This window comes from Balaenoptera acutorostrata, chromosome 13 (genome assembly GCF_949987535.1).
Source record: "Balaenoptera acutorostrata chromosome 13, mBalAcu1.1, whole genome shotgun sequence".
In the NCBI taxonomy this organism is placed as follows: domain Eukaryota; kingdom Metazoa; phylum Chordata; class Mammalia; order Artiodactyla; family Balaenopteridae; genus Balaenoptera; species Balaenoptera acutorostrata.
Genome location: NC_080076.1, coordinates 541,283 through 564,696, shown reverse-complemented (window position 1 = coordinate 564,696; position 23,414 = coordinate 541,283). Strand labels below are relative to the sequence as shown.

Genomic DNA, 23,414 nt, shown 5'->3' with positions numbered 1-23,414 from the left:
CCGGTGGGCGGGGCGGTGGGGGCGGGACCCGGGGCGAAGCCGGGGATCGCGGGTCGTGGCCAGGGCGCTCCGTGGGCCCACCCGGCCCGGGTTAGGAAATCGCTGCCTGGCGGGGCCGCTCCTTCTGGGCCAGGGGCCCACGTGGACCCGGCGCCATCTGTCCCGCGGCGAGTGGCCTTGTAGACGCGGCGCGCCGCCAAGGGGAGCAGAGGACCGGGTCCTGTCGCCGCCCCGAGGGTCAGCGCGAGGCCTGCGGACGCCCCCCTCGTGGGTACTCGGGCAGGGTCCGAGCGCCCCGTGATTCCAGGGGTCCTTCTACCGTTCATGGTCTGCCCGGGTCTGTGGGGCTCCCCATCCTGAGCCGGGTCGGGTCCCTGAAGAGCGGCGTTCGGAAGTTTGCAGAGGGCCAGGGCAGTTTCGGCCAGGCTGGGGGGCCGGGGGCGCGACTCCTCCGGGGAAGCAAAAGCCCACCCCGCAGCCTGAAGCCTCTGAAGGTCCACTCTGGCTCTTCCGGGCCCAGGGCGGCAGCAACCAGGACTGCCGTCCGCAAGTGCGTTAGGTACCTTGTCACTGAAGACAGTGCTGGCCGGTGGAGCTCGGATCTGCTAAGGGTTTCGTGCTTCATCTCAACCGCACAATTCTAGCACTTACAGATAGAGAAAATAGGAATTCCTGAGTGTGTCACCTGACCAAGGTGAGCCCTCGGGAGCGCGAGGGAGGTAGGTGCTCAGAACCCAGATGCTGGTGGGCGAGGGAGGGGTGGGGGTCAGGGAAGGCCCTGTGAGAAGCCAGCCAGCCCGCCCAGGACCCTGTGCAGGTGGGCTCAGAGCAGAGAAGACCACCTGCAGGCCCCCAGGATTCTGTCTACAGAGGAGCTCCCCCAGGGCTCCCACCTCCACCACAGCAAGCCCGAATCACCCCAAAAGGGAAAGCCTGGTGGGTGAGAGAGGGGCGTCCCCAGGGGCACACAACCGGCCAGCCAGCTTCCTACCTGGTACGCTTCGTGGGAAATCCTAAGAACAGGTACAACCTCACTTAGAGCAACTCCCAAACGAGATTGGCGATAAGGAGAGCTCTCCGTGAAACACAGGTTGCTCTCGTCCTCTCCAGCCTCTGAGTATCCACCAGAGAAGGCCGAGAACACAGCACCAGAAATGTACAAAGAAATAAAACACAGGCGGAGAAGGAAGTCCTGGAGGGGCTGGGAGAAGAAAAGTGGGTGCTCCTCCTTAGCCAGATCCTCCCCCGAGCTCTGGAGCCTCCAGAATGTTCTGTCCTCTTTATGGTGGCGGTTGGAGTAGGGATATAGTCTTCCCTCCCCACTCACTGGAGCATCTGAGGCCACTGCATCTGGCCCTGTTTGTCCTGGAGTACATGGGCAAATTGCTGCCAGCCCATAGCCGGCTGCTGCTCTGGATTCATCAGCTGTGCCAGGCGGAGCACGGACGGCAGCAAGCCCCTCCAGAGTCCTGCTAAGTGGACACAATCCTGCATTCTTGATCCAAGATTTTGCCCCACAGAAGGGGCCTGGAATCCTTTTGAACACCACCTGTCTGGAATAGAGGGGCACCCACTGGTCCAGAACCATCGGTCAGGCAGAAGGAGAGAGCTCATCTCAGCTGCTGCACATTACCTGGCTTCCTGTGTTCCCAAACAAAAGAAGCCGACCAAACTGTGCACTCTGAAAAATGATACCCAGAACTATCACATCCTAGTTCCTGGAACCTGTGAATGTTACCTTATGAGAAAGGAAAAAAAATTGCAGATGTGATTAAGTTAAGGATCTTGCGATGCAGAGATTATCCTGCATTATCCAGGTGGGCCCTAAATGCCATCACGTGTGTCTTTATAAGAGAGAGGCAGAAGGGGACTTGAGACGCACAGAGGCCATGTGATGATGGAGCAGAGAGAGATTTGAAGGTGTGGCCTTGAAGGTTGGAGTAATGCAGCCGAGGAATGCTGGCAGCCACGAGCAGCTGGAAGAGGCAGGGAGTGAATCCTCCCAGGAGCCTCTGGAAGGAGCAGAGCCCTGCCAACACCTAGATGTTGGCCCAGTTAAACTGATTTCAGACTTCTGGCTTCCAGAACTGTGAGAGAATAAATTTCTGCAGTTTTATGCCACCCAGCTTGTGGCAATTTGTCACAGCAAACCACTGGAAACTAATATAGAATCCGTAAAGTGAAGGAGAAACACTTTCTCAGAAAAAAATGACACCAAGGAATTTATTGCCAGCAGACCAACCCTGTAAGAAATGTTTTGTTTTCTTAATTTATTTTGTTTTTGGCTGCTTTGGGTCTTTGTTGCTGCGTGCGGGCTTTCTCTAGTTGCAGCGAGCGGGGCTACTCTTCCTTGTGGTGCGTGGGCTTCTCATTGTGGTGGCTTCTCTTGTTGCAAAGCATGGGCTCTAGGCGTGTGGGCTTCAGTAGTTGTGGCACGTGGGCTCAGTAGTTGTGGCTCGTGGGCTCTAGAGCACTGGCTCAGTAGTTGTGGCGCACAGGCTTCGTTGCTCCGCGGCATGTGGGATCTTCCTGGATCAGGGCTCGAACCCATGTCCCCTGCCTTGGCGGGCGGATTCTTAACCGCTGTGCCACCAGGGAAGTCCCCAACCCTGTAGGAAATGTTAAAATAAGTTATTTAGTCAGAAGGAAAATTGGATCTCCATAAAGAAACGAGCCTCAGAGAAGGAATAAATGAAGGTAAATCTTTTTTTTTTCTTATTCTTAATCTAAAAGATTATTGTTTATTTAAAGCAATCAAAGAACAGTGTATTGGGTGATTATAGCACATGGATAAATGAAACGAATGACAAGGGATGTAAGGGAGGAATTGGGGAATATTCTCATATAAGGTACCAGCACTACACATAAAGCAGTATATGTTTTTTGAAGATGAACTTAGATAATTTTAAAATATATATTGTAAACCCTAAGGCAACCACTAAAAAAGTTTGGGTTTTTTTTGTTTGTTTGTTTGTTTGTTTGTTTTTTATTTATTTATGGCTGTGTTGGGTCTTCGTTTCTGTGCGAGGGCTTTCTTCTAGTTGTGGCAAGTGGGGGCCACTCTTCATCACGGTGCGCGGGCCTCTCACTATCGCGGCCTCTCTTGCTGCGGAGCACAGGCTCCAGACGCGCAGGCTCAGTAATTGTGGCTCACGGGCCCAGCCGCTCCGCGGCATGTGGGATCCTCCCAGACCAGGGCTCGAACCCGTGTCCCCTGCACTGGCAGGCAGACTCTCAACCACTGCGCCACCAGGGAAGCCCTGTTTGTTTTTTTTAATTTTTTTAATTTATTTATTTATTTTTGGCTGTGTTGGGTCTTCGTTTCTGTGCGAGGGCTCTCTCCAGTTGCGGCGAGCGGTGGCCACTCTTCATCACAGTGCACGGGCCTCTCACTATCGCGGCCTCTCTTGTTGAGGAGCACAGGCTCCAGATGCGCAGGCTCAGTAGTTGTGGCTCACGGACCCAGTTGCTCCGCGGCATGTGGGATCTTCCCAGACCAGGGCTCGAACCCGTGTCTCCTGCATTGGCAAGCAGATTCTCAACCACTGCGCCACGAGGAAAGCCAGAGAAGGCAGAAAATGAGGAGGAAAAGGAAACAAAGAATAAATGCAATTAATAGAAAACAATTATAAAGTGCTAATTTTTAATCCAGCTATATCAATAATCACTTTAAATGTGAGTGGTCTAAACACACCAATTAAGAGGCAGAGATTGTCAGGTCAGATGAGGTTCAGAAATAAGCCTCTGTAAGTGACACTGTCCCTGGGGTATGTGGTGTCCTGTGCAGCAGAAATACAGGGAAGAGGACCACGGAGGTCTGTGAGCAGATGGGTGACAGGGACGGCTGTCTCAGGTAATGATGCTGGCCCTTCACCCTCCCAAGGGAATTGCTTCTATGCTGCAAAAACGATGGAGCATCAGCAAGACCATATAGTAATTTATTCATGTATATGAGTAAGTACATGGGAAACAAGTCTGAACAGATAAAGCCTCAATTCTTAATACTTGTCTCTGATATGACTATTTTATACCTTTCTGTGTGGTTTAAATTTTTTTTAAGTAATTAATTAATTTATTTTACTTTTGGCTGCATTGAGTCTTTGTTGCTTTGCTGTGTGGGCTTTCTCTAGTTGCGGCGAGCAGGGGCTACTCTTTGTTGCGGTGCGCGGGCTTCTCATTGCGGTGGCTCCTCTTGTTGTGGAGCACGGGCTCTAGGCGCGAGGGCTTCAGTAGTTGTGGCTCACAGGCTCAGTAGTTGTGGCTCATGGGCTCAGTAGTTGTGGCTCACGGGCTCTAGAGCACAGGCTCAGTAGTTGTGGCTCACAGGCTTAGCTGCTCCACAGCACGTGGGATCTTCCCGGACCAGGGCTCCAACCCATGTCCCCTGAATTGGCAGGGGGATTCTTAACCACTGCACCACCAGGGAAATCCCTGGTTTAAATTTTTTACAGTGAGTATATATGATTTTTTTTTGGAGTATTTATTTTTTGGCTGCAACACAGCATGCGGGATCTTAGTTCCCCAATCAGGGATCGAACCCGTGCCCCTTTCAGTGGAAGCTCAGAGTCCTAACCACTGGACCAGCAGGGAATTCCCTATATGACTTTTCTAATTGAAAAAAATACGACTCCCCTTTACCAGAAGAAAAGGCGAGTTTCTGCATTGCTACCTCTCCCCAGAAGTGAAAGGCCACGTCCCATACTTGGGTCATGTGGCATCCAAATGTGTCCCCCGTTTGTCCTTGAGCCAAGCACATGCCTCTTCTTGGATACCTGTGGGCTCCACTGCAAGGCTCTAGCTGGGACAGATGGGCTCCAGGTGTGAACTCTTACTTTCTCCTCAGCTCACAGGTGCTATTCTTGGAACTAGTCGAGAACATGGAAACGGCACCAAGAAAGGTAAGCTCTCACCGAAGTCACTGGGCCCACCAAGCTGAGGGCTTGTGCTGAGCTGGCACGATGAGGACACTCGGGCTGAGAGCCACCCGCGGGCCCATGCATCCCGTCGTCGGAGGATGTGCTTACCGGTTGTTTCTGAGAACTTCATTCTGCCTCTGAATGTAGACAAGACAGAATCCAGGGGCTGTGGACAAAGCACCAGCTGAGGTTTGTTAGAAGGCTGCAGAGCTGGACAGTTGGGAAGGGCAGCTCCCGGGGAATCCTGGACCCGGCCTTGGCTTCTGCCTGGCGAATGTCTATTTTCGTGTATCCTGAGCTCGTACCTTTACCATGTGAGTCTGGGCTCACTGCTGGCCCCCAGTCCCACCCCTTGCCTCGGTGCGGCCATGCGGCTGACCTCTGGCCAGTGACACGGGTGGAAGTGCCCGGCCCCCCCGGTCTCCACCCCACCCTCCTTGCTCGCCCTCTCCTGCTGGCCAGGTGCAAACAAGGTAGTAGGGAGCTCCACTAGGACGTGGCCCAGTTCCTGCCTGCCGGCCTCGGACTGTGACACCAATGAGAACGTCACTGGGCTCAACCACTGGAACAGGGATAGTTCATTACAAAGGAGTGTCACTTCCCCTAACACGCACACCAATTTTGAAGTGTCCACAACTTTAGCACTTCCCAAATGGCATCTAACAACAGTCAACCGTACTACACAAATCCCCAGACCAATGACCCCTAACAACCCACGTCAGCCCGCTTCTAACTTTCCAGACTGGCACCTGTGTTGTGCCCAAGTACTGGAGCCCCTGCAAGCCCAGCCGGGTTGCCACTCGACCCAACACAGAGCAGGCGGTAGACATAAACGGCGCCTCTCGTTAAGGATCAATAGTCATTGAAAGCACAGCGGCTCTGCAGCTGCTCCATAAACAGTGGTTCTGCAGGCGAAGAACACCCGCCGAGAGCACAGGACCGTGCTCCAGCCCCGCACCCGCCGCACGTCCTGTCTCCGCAGGCTTGGTACAGGCCGTCGCCCTTCCAGGTCTCCTCTGGCCTCTACTGGACTCAGCTCAGGCCCTGGACATCTTCGAAGGTCAAGGATATGACCACCCTTCTCAGCCTTGCCTCTGCCTTCCAGAGCCCCATGCTGGCGGGCCCCCCACCTCAGCCTTTGTGCAGGAGTGTCATGCAGCCGATGGATCGCTAGGACCTTTTTTTTTTTTTTTAAAGAAATTCACGGTTTTTTATTTATTTGTTTATTTATTTATGACTGTGTTGGGTCTTCGTTTCGGTGTGAGGGCTTTCTCTAGTTGCGGCAAGTGGGGACCACTCTTCATTGCGGTGCGCGGGCCTCTCACCATCGCGGCCTCTCTTGTTGCGGAGCACAGGCTCCAGACGCGCAGGCTCAGTAATTGTGGCTCACGGGCCCAGCCGCTCCGCGGCATGTGGGATCTTCCCAGACCAGGGCTCGAACCCATGTCCCCTGCATTGGCAGGCAGATTCTCAACCACTGCGCCACCAGGGAAGCCCTGATCGCTAGGACCTTACACAAGAACACTGTCACCTCTATAGATTTTAAATGACAAACTCACAAAAGTAAGATAAAAGGACAACAAAGGGGAGAAAATATTCTTTTAAAAGCAGGAAAGGAAAGATGTGCACCCGGAGAAATGTCCTGTCCGGCTCCTGGTTGTGAAGCCCCGAGGTTTCCCTGGAGAGATGGAGACAGAGCTCCTGGGCCGCAGGCCAGTCCAGACGGAGCACCAGCCACGATGCACATGTCCCCTCCCCCAAGAGCAGTGAGGAACCCCTACCCGGAAACGCAGACTCCACCCGCCATGAAATCAGGAGGGCGGCAGAAACACCAAAGACCACACGGCACGTGGGGCGGCTGCCCGAGCCCAGAGGTGGGACACCACCTGAGCAAAGTGAACGGGGCGGGGGTGTCCCGCAGCCGGGAGACCACCGGCTGGGCCCCGAATTACAGAGCAAGCCCCCAGCTTGAGAGGCGGGTGGTAGGAAGGTTCGGAACTAGTTAGAGCCCCATCGGCCCCCAAGAGAAGAATAGGAAGCAAGGGCGCAGAGGCTGGTGTCGGAGACCTTTGAGATCACAAGTGCTGCCCACGCGGGTCTGAGCCTGGTTTTCATGAAGTGCCTGGGCGCCCGGCACCCTCACTGCTTTGTCGGGAATCGATTGCTTTGCCACTTTTCTTCTGGGAACTTCACTTTCCAGAAAGTGCAAAAGACGCCAGCGACCGAAGAGCAGAGTGTCCGAAAGTTTTTAAAATATCTTCAGAGAAATAGATGCAATTCTTAAAATTTGTCAGGCGATGGTAGCATTATGTACCAAAAGTAAGTGAAGAAGCAGACGTGCCTGTGAAACTGGACAGATCTAACGTCTGCAGTTTAGCCAGTAGCATTGTGGCAACGATGTCATTTCCCCTGGTTAAGTGAGCCGTCCTTGCGGGAGGCCGGAAGTGTATACAGCACAAGATGCTCTCTGAAAAAGAGGCTGAGCTGGGGGGTAAAACTGCAGTTTGAAGAAACTAAACAAATGCTAGTGGGAAGTCTGCTCATAGGTTGAAGACTAGAGGAAAGCTAGAAGGCTATGGAACTATTACAAATTTTATCAAGGAATTAGTTTGTAAAACATCCAGAGAAAAAAATAGCCCATAGTGAAATTAAACTGAGTAAAGATGAAGTCTGAATTTGATCACATCTAAAAAAGAAAAGCCCAGAATAAGCGTGTGCAGTTGCTAGACAAAGAACAGTCCAGATGTGAACAACGTGCAGAGCTCAAAGGACTGATGGGGTCACAACAGAAGTCTCAAAAGACCCAGAAAAGGTTTCGCTTATTTTAAAAAGTGATATGGAAGTTCCGTGCAGTTGGTTTATCCGGCAGGCTAGGTGGCAAGTGAGCACAGGGAAAGTAAGAGAAGGCATGTGAAGGCGTCTCGTGCTCAAAATTCTTTGTTAATAGTTGGAATAGAAACCATTTCAGATTCAAATCAGGTAATCAGATCCCAGCTACCTGTGAGATGAAAAATAAAAACAAAGAAGTTGGAACGTGACCTTTGTTCACTGTGTTTGGCTAAAAACCCACTGAAAATGAATGCAAGATCTTGTAGCACAAAAACAAACACAAAAAAAGCAGTGGTGGGCAACAAGCTCTAATAGCAGAAGTTCATGACTCTGCCAAGGGGACTGACCCAGGAAGGGAAACAGAGGACAGAGCTGGAGGCGGCAGCAGAGGGCGTGAGGGCTGACAGCAGAGATGGAGGAGGAGTCCAGAGGCAGCATCGCCTGGGAATTCGAGGTGGCTTCGCGGAGAGAAAGGCCGCGACGTCGGGGTTCACCACTCGCTCATTCGGCAAAAGGAACTCTTGCTGGAAAGAAGATGCAGAATGCAGGCTCGAGGTGCAGATTACTACCAGTCAGCCGAGCACAGCAGCGCTTACGCTGAGTGGTGCCTTCAGGAGCACACAGCACACACGCACGGTCCCCGTCTCCAGAAGCGCACGCTTTTGCCTGTGAACCTTCCTCATCTTTGTTTTTAATTGAGGCAAAATTCATGTAACAGAAAATTAGCTCTGTTAAGTGAACAACTCAGTGGCATATAGTACATTCACAATGTTGTGGGAGCACCATTTCCATCTGGTTCTGGAACATTTTCATCCCCCAATAAAACCTCGCGCCTCTTAGGCAGTTTCTCCCCAGCCCCTGCCCCCTCCAGCCCTGGAAACCAGCAGTCTGCTCTCTGTCTTTATGCCTTTGCCTGTTCTGGACATTTCAGACAATGGAGTCACATGATGCTGGCCTAGTGTCTGCTGCTTCTACCAGCATCATGTTTACACCAAGGAAGCAGGGGTGCAGGATGCTCATTCCCTCCAGGGGCCCCCTGACCCTCCTTCCTGCTCACCTGCCCGGTGGCCTGCTTTTTAAATGGTAATTAACGTGCTCGAGCTCCAGAAACGTTTCCGGCGACTTAAGTTTTCTGTCATTCACATTTCCTCAAGTACTTATTTTCTGTCATTCACATTTCCTCAAGTATCTTACCTCTTAAGACTGTGACCTGACCAGTAGCAAAAAGCACAATTTTATATTTGAAAAGTCATACAGTAAAGGGAAAACAGACTGTACTGAACAGAATTTTTAAATACAAAGTGTGCATTAACTTGCTACCAATCACCCAGAGGCTTCTTGTTCTTGAATGTTTCCTCCCTCCCTCCCTCCCTCCCTCCCCCCACCTTGCCTGAGAGTTTCCTGGGCCCTCACCCCTCGCTGTGGCTGGAACAAGCACCCCAGGCTCCCCAGAGAGCTGGACACTTTCGTCCAGCTGGACACTTTCTCTAAAGCTCATGCAAGTGTTTCCTTGAGGTCCCTCATTGAGATTGTGATGTGATGGGGAATTCCCTGGCAGTCCAGTGGTTAGGACTCAGCGCTTTCACTACGGGGGGGCGGGGGGGGAGTGCCTGGGTTTGATCCCTGGTTGGGGAACAAGATCCCACAAGCCACGTTGTGTGGCAGAAAAAAACAGAAGATTGTGATGTGATAAAATTGTTTACCTGGAAAAGAAGCAACTTCATTTTTAACTCAGACTTTGGGTTTTCTTTTCTTCCCAAGGCAACTGTGGGCCACGGACAGGTGCCCACTGAGAGGCTCAGAAGTACCTGTGAATGCTAACATGGGGTGGAGGATGGCCAAGAGCCAACCCTCAGCCCCAGAGTTTCTACCTCTGAGGGGCTGACAGCAAGACACTGATTTTTCTTAAGTGGAAAAAGCAGAGCTGATTTTATTTTATTTTATTTTATTTTAAATTCACGTTCTTTTATTTATTTATTTATTTATTTATTTATTTATGACTGTGTTGAGTCTTCGTTTCTGTGCGAGGGCTTTCTCTAGTTGCAGCAAGTGGGGACCACTCTTCATCGCGGTGCGCGGGCCTCTCACCATCGCGGCCTCTCTTGTTGCGGAGCACAGGCTCCAGACGCGCAGGCTCAGTAATTGTGGCTCACGGGCCCAGTTGCTCCGTGGCATGTGGGATCTTCCCAGACCAGGGCTCGAACCCGTGTCCCCTGCATTGGCAGGCAGATTCTCAACCACTGCGCCACCAGGGAAGCCCCGCTGATTTTATTTTTACTCGGCAAAGAAACCTACTTCTTCATTGTGTATTTTCATTGGGGTGGCTTTTGAGAGGAGTAGCTGGAGTGGTGGGGATACCAGCACTGGCACTGACCAATGCAGAATAAAAACCAGATGCTGGGCTGGTCAGAGCAAGAGTTGGGGCAACCTTGGAAGTATTAAAAAGCTTTTAAAGAAGTTTATAGCTTGGAGAGGATTCTGGGATGATGGCGGAGCAAGAAGCACCGGGAATGGCCCCCCCACCTGGACCACAACTGCAGGGACAGAATCCGTCTGATGTAACTAACTTGGAATCCAGAGCTGGTGAAGGCTTGCAAGTTCCAGGGAAAGCGCTGGATGGTTACTACAGTCAATTGTGGTGACTTTCAGGTTCTAGCACGTAGCACCTACCCGTCCCACCCTCAGCCACGTGGCAGGAGGCCATACACGTGTTTCTGGAGCAGCTTGCAGAAGCCAGGGTGGACCAAAAGGACCTTGTCCTCCAATATCAGGAATCTGTGCTCTGATGCTGCTTCTGATGGCAGAGATGCAGCCAAAGAGGCAGGTGGCCATTGTTGTCACACCTCCCCACTTGTTGCAAACCCCTGCCCGACCAAGTGGATTTCAAGGGCGAGTGCCCCATTTATCCCCCTTTGTTTTTCTCTTTTCCCCCTTTTCAAGCCAGACATTAAAGACTAGGGCATTGAAAAACAATTGCATAGAGGAGAAAATTAGAAAGTGACTGCGCATGCCCGAGGAAAGTCTCAGGAAAGACCTGAGCAGACATTAAGTTCCCACCCCAGGCTGATCCTCAGCTCACACAACCTACAACAAGCAAAGAACAAAAACAATAACAAAAAGCATCAGACCTTGAGGAAGGGGGAGAATCTGATTTACAGAGTTACCACATTATTGGATTCAAATGTCCAATTCTCAGCAACAACAAAATAAAAATCACAAGGCATACAAAGAAACAGCAGAGTATGACCTGTTCAAAGGGAACAATTAATTAATAGAAACTGGCCCTAAAGAAGACCTGATGACAGACCTACTAGATGAAGACTTTAAAACAACTGCCTTAAAGATGCTGAAAGAACTAAAGGAACATAGAACGTTGAGAAAGCAATGTGTGAACAATGTGGAGCTGTCAGTAACGAGGGAGAAAACCTAAAAGAAACCAAAAAGAAATTCTGGAGCTGAAAAGTACAAGAGCTGCAATGAAAAATTCACTAGAGAAATCAAAGGCAGATTTGAGCAGGCAGAAGAAAGAATCTTTCGAAAATCTATCTTATTTCAAGTTCTAAACAACTGGCAGTAGGACATTGGTCTATGTCCAAATTTGAGAACATGAAGACCTTTCTGCCTTTTGGGAGGTTTAAGCCAGTTCCTCCTTTTCTGTTTTCCTAAATCTGTTCATTCTGCAGTTTTGACCACTTGTTCACACACCGAAACCCCTGGAGGGCTTTAAAACCACAAATGCCAAGGCGTCCAGAGTGCTGACAAATGTTACGTGGCCCTATCGTGCAGCCAGGTCTGAGAGCCACTGTTTTAAAATTCACAACTAATACAGGAAGTCCTCATGACTCAGGATAATTGCTTCTGGGAAAGGCCACTCACTGTAAGTGGGGCCAGAATTGCATAATAAATACTTAGTGCGTTAAAAAAATAGTTAATTAGGTTGCATTAAAAATAAAAGTTAAAATTATGAAAACATTGCAACAATTTTAGAATCAATAAAAGGAAGCAAAAAATTCTATGCTCAAATCTGTATATCCAGATAAGTACCCTGAAAGAACCCTTCTTTTCTTACAGAATTTTTAAGTGAGAATTTCAAACATACACAAAAGTAGAGATTGTAGCACAGTGAATTCCGTGTATCCATCACCCAGCACCAATAACTATAAAAAAAGCTCTTTTAATGAATATAAAATAAAAAACAGCACAGTCTAATCAGCAGCATTCCTCCCTTTCTTGGTAATAATGGTGCATCTTAAAATCAGCAGCATCTTAGATTTAAGGCCTTAGAAATGAAGCCATTCACATGGAATCAAAGGGGCATCTGGGCACTTCCACTGGCATTCACGCTTCACGGGATAGAACTTCCTCTTACATTCGGTCACCCTATAATCTTCTCATCTATCAAAGTTAAAATTTTACTTTTCTAATTTAAAGTTTTGTTTCATACTTAGCTGCTGCTCTTGTGGTCTGTGTCTTTGATTCCATTATGTACTTCTTACCCAGACTCTGTTTTCTTCCCCAAACTCTCTTTGCACCATTGAAAACATCATCTAATTTCTGCAGCTTCACAGCGCACTTGAATACTCTCCTATTGTAGATTTGCAAGATGAATTGCATTCGAGAATTTTTCCCCTGAACCTAATTCCTGAAATTTAATATCCTTAACAAAATGAATTTTTGTTGAGTGATTCTCACTTCCATATTAATGATTTTGTCCCCCACGGATGCAGAACTAAGAATTTGATCCCTGATTAGGCAGCATAGGTGAAAAACCATTCAGGTGCTAGATGTAGAACGACAGATTCTATTTCTCCATTAGAGATTGGGTTCTCAGGGTTATCAGAGAATGTCTGAGTAGGTTTCCACTGGACCACAGAGATTACAGTTGAGAAAGATAGACACATACTAAAAAACACAAAGGGGTAGGGAAGGAGAGTCACAGGTTTCCTAGGTCCTGGAATTCTTAGCCTAGGGTTTGAAGCTGGGACGATGTACTTAAAATATATGTATATCGTGGTAGAATATACATAACATCAAATTTATCATCTTAATTGTTTTTTATTGAAGTACAGTTGATTTACAACATTGTGTTAGTTCCAGGTGTAATTTTAACCATTTTTAAGTGCACAGTTCACTAGCATTAAGTACATTCATACTGTTGTGCAACCATCACCACCATCCATCTTCAGAATTTTTCATCTTTCCAAACTGGAACTCTGCACTCACTAAACACTAATGCATTATCCCCCTCTCCCCAGCCCCTGGCACCCACCATCTACTTTCTGTCTCTGTGGATTTGACTGCTCTGGGGACCTCATATAAGTGGAGTCATACAATATTGATCCCTTTTATGATTAGCTTACTTCACTTAGCATAATGTCCTCAAGGAGCATCCATTCTGTAGCATGTGTCAGAATTTCCTTCCTTTTTAAAAATAAATTATATATATATTATTTTATTTATCCATTCACTCATCCATCGATAGACACGGGTTGCTTCCTCCTTTTGGCTATGGTGAATGATGCTGCTATAAACATGGTGTACAAATATTTGTTCAAGTCCCTGTTTTCACTTCTTTGGGGTTTATACCCAGACGTGGAATTGATTCGTATGGTAACGGTATGTTTGATTTCTTGAGGAATTGCGGTAGCATCCTGATTCCCGCTCTTAGGGAGCCCTCCAGGCTTCAGCCTCAGGCGTGCCCGAGGCTTTGCCTCCCCAAGGGTGGACCTGGGCCATCTCCACCAGATCCACCTGGGGAGACCCCTGTCATCCACCCCGACCTCCACCCACTCTGGGCGGGGGCCGGGGGCTTTGTTTCCACAGGTGAATCCACCTCCCCAGTGGCCCGCTGTGCACATCTGACGCTAGTCACCTTGGTCAGGCTGTTCTGGAAGCTTGAACTGAAAGAACCTCAGGCCAGGTGGCGGCCACACAGAGAGGCCCCCGTAGGGAAGGGGCAGCACTCGCGGCTCTTTTTAGCATCTTGCCACACAAAAAAGTGGCAAGATGGCCATGCTTTCAAAAAGTTATTGTATTTCTCCAAAGAAGACATGCAGATGGCCAACAGACACATGAAAAGATGCTCAACATCGTTAATTATTAGAGAAATGCAAATCAAAACCACAATGAGTTATCACCTCACACTGTCTACAAATAATAATTGCTGGAGAAGGTGTGGAGAAAAGGGAACCCTCCTGCACTGTTGGCGGGAATGTAAATGAGTGCAGCCACTATGATAAACAGTATGGAGGTTCCTTCAAAAAAAAAAAAAAACTGAAAATAGATCCAGCAATCCCACTCCTGGGCATATATCCAGAAAAGATGAAAACTCTAATTTGAAAAGATACAGGCACACCCATGTTCATAACAGCACTATTTACAATAGCCAAGACATGGAAACAACCTAAGTGTCCATCAACAGATGACTGGTTTAAGAAAATGTGAGATCTATATAGAGAGATATAGATTTACAGAGATATAGATACTCAGCCATAAAAAGAATAAAATATTGCCATTTGCCAGCAAAATGGATGGAGCTAGAGATTATTATACTAAGTGAAGTAAGTCAGAGAAAGACAAATATTATATGCCCTCACTTATATGTGGAATCTAAAAAATAATACAAATGAATGTATATACAAAACAGAAACAGACTCACAGACATATAATACAAACTTATGGTTACCAAAGGGGAAAGGGAAGGAGGGATAAATTAGGAGTATGGGATTAACAGATACACACCACAATATATAAAATAGATAAGCAACAGGGATTCACTGTATAACACAGGGAACTACATTCAGTATCTTGAATAACCTATAATGGAAAAGAATCTGAATATAGATCTAGATCTAGGATAGAGACAGAGATAGATATCTGAAGCCTTTTGCTGTACACCTGAAAACTAACACAATATTGTATACTTCAACCACAATAAAAAAGTTATAATTTTAACAACTCTATTGAGATGTAATTCACATATATATGAGATACAATCCACCCATTTAAAGTGTACAATTCAATGATTTTTAATATATTCACAGGGTTGTGCAACCGTCGCCACCATTTGACCTTAAATATTTATTTATTTATTTATTTATTTATTTATTTATTTATTTATTTTGGCTGAGCCAGGTCTTAGTTGTGGCACGTGGGATCTTTAGTTGTGGCATGCGGACTTCTTAGCTGCAGCATGTGGGATCTAGTTCCCCAACCAGGGATCGAACCTGGGCCTCCTGCAGTGGAAGCGCAGAGTCTTACCCATGGACCACCAAGGAAGCCCCCCCACAGTTTGATCTTAGAATATTTTTGCCCCCCAAGAAGAAGCCCCTTAACTATGGTACAGCCTCTCCCCTTCCCCCTCAACTTCCTGTCTCCACGGATCTGCCAGTCTGGACACGGCACGTGACTGGAATCCAACCACGTGTCCTCTTGTGATTGGCTTCTCTCACTGAGCATCATGTTCCCAAGGCTCATCCATGTTGTGTCATGTGTCAGGGCTTCATTGCTTCTTATGCCTGAATTATATTCCATCGAGAGGAGGGACCACATTTTGTTTATCCATTCATCTGTTGATGGACATTTGGGTTGTTTCTACCTTTTGACTATTGTTAATAATGCTGCTATAGACAGTTGTGTACACGTTTTTGTGTGGACATATGCTGTCATTTCCCTTGGGTACATACCTAGAGGTAGAACTGAGATTCTATGGTAACTTTATGTTTAACTTTTTATGGACCTGCCAGACTGGCTGCACGACTTTACATTCCCACCAGCGTGTGATGTTCTGACTTTGCCACACCCTCGCCCACACTTGTTATTGTCTCTTTTGATTTTAGCCATCACAGTGCATGTGAAGTGGATCTTGTGGTGGTTTTGATTTGCATTCTCCTGATGACTAAGGATGTTGGGTTTCTCTGCATGCAAGGCTGTGTTTCACACACATTCAGCAGCCAGGTGTCCCCACGTAGTCACTTGGCTGGGCTCCCGGGATGTTGGCAGGACCCAGACAGACACAGCCCTGCCCCACAGAGGGGTACAGACATGAAAACAAAGCAGGTACTTGCTAAGAACAGGGTCCTGGGACATCACCCATAAAGTGCCCCATGAGCCACAATCCAGACAGGCCTAAAGGACACCAGAGGGAGGGAAAGTCGCAGTGAGGTCTTCCTTCCAGATCTTCGATAAAATCAGAGCAGAGATGCGAGTGTTGGCAGCCTGGTGGAGTTGGTCGTAGAACATAACTATTCTTTTTTTTTTTTAACCATGCAGCGTGCTGCTTGTGGGATCTGAATTCCCCCAACTGGGGACTGAACATGGGCCTTCGGCAGTGAGAGCTTGGAGTCCTAACCACTGGACCGTCAGGGGAGTCCCAGAGCATAAATATTCTTCATCTTAAAGTTGACGGCAGACATGGCAGGGATCCAGAGGGATGGCCGAGCCTCCTGGATGGATGATCACAGGTCCCAGGACCGTGGTGCGAACCTGGGCTGTGTGGTGACTGCAGCCAGATTCCATCCCCACCCCTGCCTCCAGGATCCCCCATTAGACAGGCGACAACCTTGCAAAAACACGACGGGACACAGGGGAAGGGCGAGTGCCAGGGGCTGGCGAGGCTGGCGAGCCGGTGTCTCCTGGGTGCAGAGCTTGGGTCTGGGAAGGTTAGGAACTTGGGGGGTGGTGGTGGTTTGCGCAACAGTGTGAACGTACCTAACGCCACCGCACTGCGCCCTGAAAAACGGCGAGAATGGCAACTTGTAGGTTGTGTGTTCTTTGCCACAATGATAATTAAAAGGTCGTGCTCACTCTGGGCTCTGACGCAATGAAAACGAAGCCAACAGTATAGCTGGGATCGGCTGGTCCGGCGAGGTCCCGCCCCGCCCGCGACGGCCACCTGCGCCCCGCTCCGGCCTCACCTCCGCGCCCGGCTGCTCGGCCTGGTTCGGGCGCACAGCCCGGGTCGCGCGGGTGGATCCACGGCCATCGCCGCGGGAGCCGCGGGCGGCGGAGCGGAGCCGACAGAGCCACCGGCCCCGGGACCAGCCGACCCACCTGGACACCCCGCACCCCGGACCCGCGGGGACACCCCCATGGCCGCGCGGGGCCCCGAAGCCCCCAGCGGGCGCGCGCTGCGGGACGCGGTGAGTCGGACCCCGCGCGCGCCGAGCTTCGCTCCCGGGCTGGACCCCTCCCCCCTCCCCTCCCCTCCCCCTCCCCCTTCCCCCTCTCCCCTCCCCCTCCCACCCCGCCCAGCGCCGCGAGGCCCGCGGTCCTGCTTCCCCTTCGCCGAAGGAGCGGCAGCGCCGGAGAGGAGACAACCAGCGATCAGGACTGATGGGTTTGCCTCGTTAGAAAGAACTGGTTAGCTGGGCACACTCGAATCCACGTTCTCCTGACCTGATTGAAGGGAAGAGCTCCTGACAGAGGGCCTTCTTCCTACGTAAAAGCAGCCTCCAGGTGGAGATCCGCCTCCATGTCCTGGGCTCTAAAATGGAGATAACACACGGGTGCCAGGAGTGAACTGTGTCGTAAAGGGTATGAGATCTAAATCCGTAAACTCTAAGGCGACGTACGATACCGCCTGCTGCCAGTCACCATAGATGATACATCCGTACGGCCTGGTAAACAATTTCTGCAACCCCAGTCCCAGCTAATAAATACCCACAAGTGCAGGCGAGGCAAGAGGCCCACGGTGGGTGTGTCTGGTGATTGTCTCAGGCCTTCTTAAGAAGTCTTTGAGGAGCCCAAGGTTAATAAGATTTTCTCCTGCGTTATCTCCTAGACGTCTGATAGTTTATTGCGTATATTTAAGTGTCTGATCATTTTGAGTGACTTTTTGTGAATGGTGTGAGGTAAAGGTCGGGCCTGCTTATTTAGTGAGTTATGCATTTGGCTAGCACTGTTCCAGTGCTGCTGGTTGAATAGATCGTCCTTACCCTTTGAGTGGGAAGGCCTTAACACCTTGTCAGGAATCAACTAACTGTATATATAGGTGGTTCTCTTCCATGGTGCTTAGAACGCTCTGCATCACAAGTAAATATATATTCACTTGTGGTTCATTTTTCAGGCAGAAAATCTATTTCAGGAACTTCAAGAACATTTTCAAGCTCTGACTGCAGCATTAAACCTCAGAAATATCCTTTTCTATCTCATAACAAATACTGCAATGCTTTTGGACTATTGAACTGTCATGGACTATCTTGTTGTTTTCTGCTATTAGTGGATAATTGTTGACCTAAGACTTCCTGGTATTTACGTCTGTGCCTTTACATGGCATCCTGATGTATTAATTACCACTCACAGGTAATTACTTCCTGCTTGACCAGCAACACAGGGCATTTCATGAGGCAAGGATAGAACACAAGGACACACGTACGATACACACTGCCCAGTGGGGCTTTCCAGCAAGCTCTCAGTACATCTGGTTAGTCTGCTCAGTAGCATTTATACTCCCCCAAACAGTCAGAACCCTGCACATGTGCTGCTTAGGTCTCCCACGTAGGGTACGCTATCTGGCTCTCCTTACCTTGTTTTGTTTTGTAACTTCAGCAGCTCGGCGTTTGGTAAGCCATGGATTCAAACAGAGTTAGGTGGAATGTTTGTTTCCGGTTTAAGAAAATCCAGAAAAGGGGACACTTGCCCTAAGACTTGCCCAAGTGAACTCACTTCACACAATTAAACTCCTGCCTTAAAATGTGTGCAAATTGTTTGCAGAGAGATCCTGTAGATGGGTTCCCACAGGGAAAAGGAGATTCTGAAACAGGATAAAATTAAACAGTAGGAAAGTTTGTTTTAAACACAGTTAATTTTCATTGTATTTACATACTGATTAGAGTTTGGTTAAAACATAGTTAAACATACCAGACAACGTCACATCCCCGAATCCATGTCCACGGAAAGGGAGCCAAGGTTTCAGAACTGGGCTCACAGTGCAGAGATTAAAGGCACGTACAAACCCTCAGGGACGTGATTAATGTGCACTGACTTAAGGTGTTAGTACACGTCCACTGCCTTTGATTCCCTCATTTTAGATGCACCACAGGGCATTTTTTTTTTTTTTTTATTATTATTTTTTTCAAACATCTTTATTGAAGTATAATTGCCTTACAATAGTGTGTTAGCATCTGCTTTATAACAAAGTGAATCTGTTATACATATACAATATGTTCCCATTTCTCTTCCCTCTTGCATCTCCCTCCCTCCCACCCTCCCCATCCCACCCCTCTAGGTGGTCACAAAGCACCGAGCTGATCTCCCTGTGCTATGCGGCTGCTTCCCACTAGCTATCTATTTTACATTTGGTAGTGTATATATGTCCATGACACTCTCTTACCCTGTCACATCTCACCCCACCCCCTCCCCATATCCTCAAGTCCATTCTCTAGTAGGTCTGTATCTTTATTCCCATCTTGCCACTAGGTTCTTCATGGCCTTTTTTTTTTTTTCCCTTAGATTCCATATATATGTGTTAGCATACTGTATTTGTTTTTCTCTTTCTGACTTACTTCACTCTGTATGACAGACTCTAACTCCATCCACCTCATTACAAATACCTCCATTTCATTTCTTTTTAGGGCTGAGTAATATTCCATTGTATATATGTGCCACATCTGCTTTATCCATTCATCTGTCGATGGACACTTAGGTTGCTTCCATGTCCTGGCTATTGTAAATAGAGCTGCAATGAACATTTTGGTACATGACTCTTTTTGACCTATGGTTTTCTCAGGGTATATGCCCAGTAGTGGGATTGCTGGGTCGTATGGTAGTTCTATTTGTAGTTTTTTAAGGAACCTCCATACTGTTCTCCATAGTGGCTGTATCAATTTACATTCCCACCAACAGTGCAAGAGTGTTCCCTTTCCTCCACACCCTCTCCAGCATTTATTGTTTCTAGATTTTTTTGATGATGGCCATTCTGACCGGTGTGAGATGATATCTCATTGTAGTTTTGATTTGCATTTCTCTAATGATTAATGATGTTGAGCATTCTTTCATGTGTCTGTAGGCCATCACCACAGGGCATTTTTATCAGCCCCGGTGATGCTGTTTACGCGGAGGTTTTGAGGGACCTGGTAGGTGCCTGTATTCCATGTGCTGTCCTCCTTAACCTTGTACTGGAAGAAATGGGAGGTCGCATTGAAGACTTGCAGAAGAATGTGAACGACTTGATGGTGCAAGCTGGGATTGAAAGTTCTGCTCAAGAGCAAATGACGAGGCCTTATTAAGGCACTAAAATGTTCACCGTTTACATATCTTCTGTTTTCATCTTGAAACATTTAATCCCATATTTGTTCACTAAGGGAGCTACTGCTTCTGCACTACATGAAAAACCTTCAGGAATAATTTTTAAAAATTCACAAATGCTCTTTTCTAAATAGAACAGAAACACTCTTTGTCATTGTTCCTTAAAAAGGGCACATTTTAAAGGAAAAACTATTATTTAAAAACTGGATTTTGTTAAAGTACTTTTCATCCCCATCCCTCAAATTAGTTTTCAATCAAAACACAAGTCACGATGAATGAGTGCTTGGGGATGACAACTAGTGGCTTCTGTTTGAGACGTTAATGGAAGGATTTAAAGAAGACACATGTGCATTAGGTTCTCACCCCATTTCATGAGTGGTTCCTGAGGATCCCACCCCGCCCCCCAGAATGCAAATATTTCTTTTCCAGTGGAATTTTGCATTTCATCTTTTTTTTTTACTATTTTATTTTTAATTTTTAGTCTTAGCTTTATTTTTTAATTGAAGTTTTTATTGTAGTTGACGTACAATATTATATGTTACAGGTGTACAATGTAGTGATTCACAATTTTTAAATGTTATACTCCATTTATAGTTATTAGAAAATATTGGCTGTATTCCCCATGTTGTACAATGTATCCTTGTAGCTTATTTTATACATAATAGTTTGTACCTCTTAATCCCCTACCCCTAGTTGCCTCTCCCCCTTCCCTCTCCCCACTGGTAACCACTAATTTGTTCTCTATATCTGTGAGTCTGCTTCTTTTTTGTTATATTTCCTAGTTTGTTATATTTTTTAGAGTTCCCACATATAAGTGATATCATACAGTATTTGTCTTTCTCTGTCTGACTTATTTCACTTAGCATGACGACCTCCAAGTCCATCCATGTTGCTGCAAATGGCAAATTTCATTCTTTTTTAATGGCTGAGAAGTATTCCATTGTATATACACATCACATCTTCTTTATCCGTCATCTGCTGATGGACACTTAGGTTGCTTCCATATCTTGGCAATTGTAAATAATGCTGCAATGAACATTGGAGTGCATGTATCTTTTCAAATTAGTGTTTTTGTTTTTTTTCTGCACTTCATCTTGAAGATGCAGATACATGCTTGGCTTCAGGTCTTGGACTGAATATGTATCTGTGTGACATACCTGAAGACACAAACCTTTTGTCTTTTATGAAGATACTCAAGCATGTTTCACTGACATAATATTCTGATTCTATGAGCACGTTCTAATTTTAGTTGAACAAATTAGATGCCGTTGTTTTCCTTGCTTTCCCATTTCTCTGTCAGTTGTTATCCCAAGTCAGCTGGCAGATCATCTGTGCTTATCCTGCTGAATCAGAGTGAGTTCACCTGTCAGTGACTTATTTATAAATTTCTACATCTGCTGTTCTGGTAGAAAAGGTCATTGGGATCTGTGTCCTGCACACACGAGCTGCAGATCTCGGGGAGGGCGCTCCAGTTCTGTCTGCAGGATGAATACTTAGCTCCACCCAGGGAGGTTGCATCAGACGTCAGACAGGTCCACCTGCCCTGAAGCCTGTCCTCCCTCCACCCTCCGGGCGCTGAGGACCACGTTCTGCAGGGCCCCAAGCCCAGCTCTGGGCACGCTGCCAGGAAGGGGATGACCGCCAGTAACTCAGTTCCTTCCTGTCATCACCCAGACTCCAGCTGGCTGTTTTAAATTTGGTCAAAACCCACCATATATGAGGCATCAAATTAAATGGATGAGTAGGTATCAAAACTTCACTTTTTTGATGCACGTACAGCCATTATTTAAAGCAGTATGAGAGAAGGTCGGATATCTAAAAGTGTGTTTAAAAGCTGATAATGCCTTTTAAATTAAAAGAAGGACCTGAGTGAGTCTAAATCTGGTTGGCTAAATCTGTGCTTGTTGGTTTTGCTGGGTCAAGAGTTCCTAACACAGGGCTCGTGCCGCGGATTTCAGGGGATCTGGCAAAACCCCCTAAACTTGCTGCGTGCCTGCTGTGGGGAGGGGCGTCCATGACCCCCAGATGGTAGGAGCTGCTGTTCCGTATTCCAGCGGATTTGGCCCGCTGCCCCGACTCGGTAGGACATCTGAACACCTTTCCCGCTGTGAGGAAGCAGGCAGGCTGTTGTCTGAGGTGAACCTCTCCACACTTTTGATGCAAAGTAACGTTTTGTCACTTGAAGAACACGCCCCTTAAGTTGTGAATCCACGGACTCCATCTGACTAAAATGAAAATCATTTAACATTTAGGTTTTTCTATATTCCAAATTTTTCCTATGCAAAACTGTTCTAGTAATTACGGGAAAGTCAGCTAATTTTATTGATAGCTTTGGATTCCAGTTTACTTAACTGTACATTAATTGATATATAAATCAATCGTTACTTCTTTCAGTTTTTTTCTTACAGACTTGAAGACAGTAGACTAGTCATTTGAAAATGTGAAAAAGTGAAAACTGTACTTTTTGAGTAATAATCTGCATAACACGAGTTCTTATTTTTAGTATTTAAGAATTCATTTTAGGGGCTTCCCTGGTGGCGCAGTGGTTGAGAATCTGCCTGCCAATGCAGGGGACACAGGTTCGAGCCCTGGTCTGGGAGGATCCCACATGCCGCGGAGCAACTAGGCCCGTGAGCCACAACTACTGAGCCTGCACGTCTGGAGCCTGTGCTCCGCAACAAGAGAGGCCGCAATAGTGAGAGGCCCGCGCACCGCGATGAAGAGTGGCCCCCGCTCGCCGCAACTAGAGAAAGCCCTTGCACAGAAACGAAGACCCAACACAGCCAAAAAAAAAAAAAAAAGAATTCATTTTAGTAAAATAAAAGATTAAAAGAACAAAGGCAATGCAATAAGAATGTAATTAAGAAGGTGATTAACCACTTAACAAAGATGGTTGTAAAATGGCAGAACACTTTTCAATGCATACCTAATATTTGTAAATCATGGAGGAAAAGCATGAGTTATATTAGGTCAATTTTTTTTTCCAGAATTAAGTTCTATATAGATCCTTCTTTAAATTACCACAAGCAGTTTTCTCAAAGAAGTTGCCTTTTTTTTTTTTTTTTTTGGCCGCTGCAGCACTTGGGATCTAAGTTCCCCAACCAGGCATCGAACCCACACCCCCTGTATTGGAAGTGTAGAGTCTTAACCACTGGACTGCCAGGGAAATCCCAGAAGTTGCTTTTTTAATAGCTGCATTCCAATTCAATAATTCCAGTCACACAGTTTTGGGGAAGACTCTGTTTAATCTGCCCAGTCCAAGCAGATTCTAACAGTATGTTCTCCAAACCAAAGGAAACCAAATCAAAGGACAACCAAAGAAACAGGTGACACAGGAGCTCCATGATTGCTTCCTGGGACACCCTCACCCACTCCAGCCCCCATAGAGGTAGTTACCAAGGAGATGCACAAAGATTGCACCTA

General features: G+C 47.3%; 1 protein-coding gene and 1 long non-coding RNA gene across 2 annotated transcripts; one reads left to right on the top strand and one right to left on the bottom strand.

The window, feature by feature from the left end:
• Nucleotides 1-46: 46 nt before the first annotated feature.
• Nucleotides 47-20,821, top strand: HSBP1L1 (heat shock factor binding protein 1 like 1). The gene is made up of 4 exons (XM_057527387.1): nucleotides 47-2,245; nucleotides 16,017-16,885; nucleotides 17,812-17,878; nucleotides 19,863-20,821. Exons 2-4 carry the CDS (start codon nucleotides 16,835-16,837, stop codon nucleotides 19,970-19,972), a joined length of 228 nt encoding a protein of 75 aa, XP_057383370.1. The 5' UTR covers nucleotides 47-2,245; nucleotides 16,017-16,834; the 3' UTR covers nucleotides 19,973-20,821.
• Nucleotides 2,206-17,272, bottom strand: LOC130704673 (uncharacterized). The gene is made up of 2 exons (XR_009005128.1): nucleotides 17,142-17,272; nucleotides 2,206-2,609 (listed from the first exon to the last, which is right to left on the bottom strand). It is a non-coding gene; the product is annotated as an uncharacterized LOC130704673 (long non-coding RNA).
• Nucleotides 20,822-23,414: the final 2,593 nt, after the last annotated feature.

Coding starts and splice junctions, on each gene's coding strand:
- HSBP1L1 (XM_057527387.1), top strand. CDS start 16,835: ATGGCCGCGCGGGGCCCCGAAGCCCCCAGCGGGCGCGCGCTGCGGGAC. Junction 16,886..17,811: donor GGCGCGCGCTGCGGGACGCG/GTGAGTCGGACC, acceptor TTCATTTTTCAG/GCAGAAAATCTATTTCAGGA. Junction 17,879..19,862: donor TGCAGCATTAAACCTCAGAA/ATATCCTTTTCT, acceptor TTAACCTTGTAC/TGGAAGAAATGGGAGGTCGC.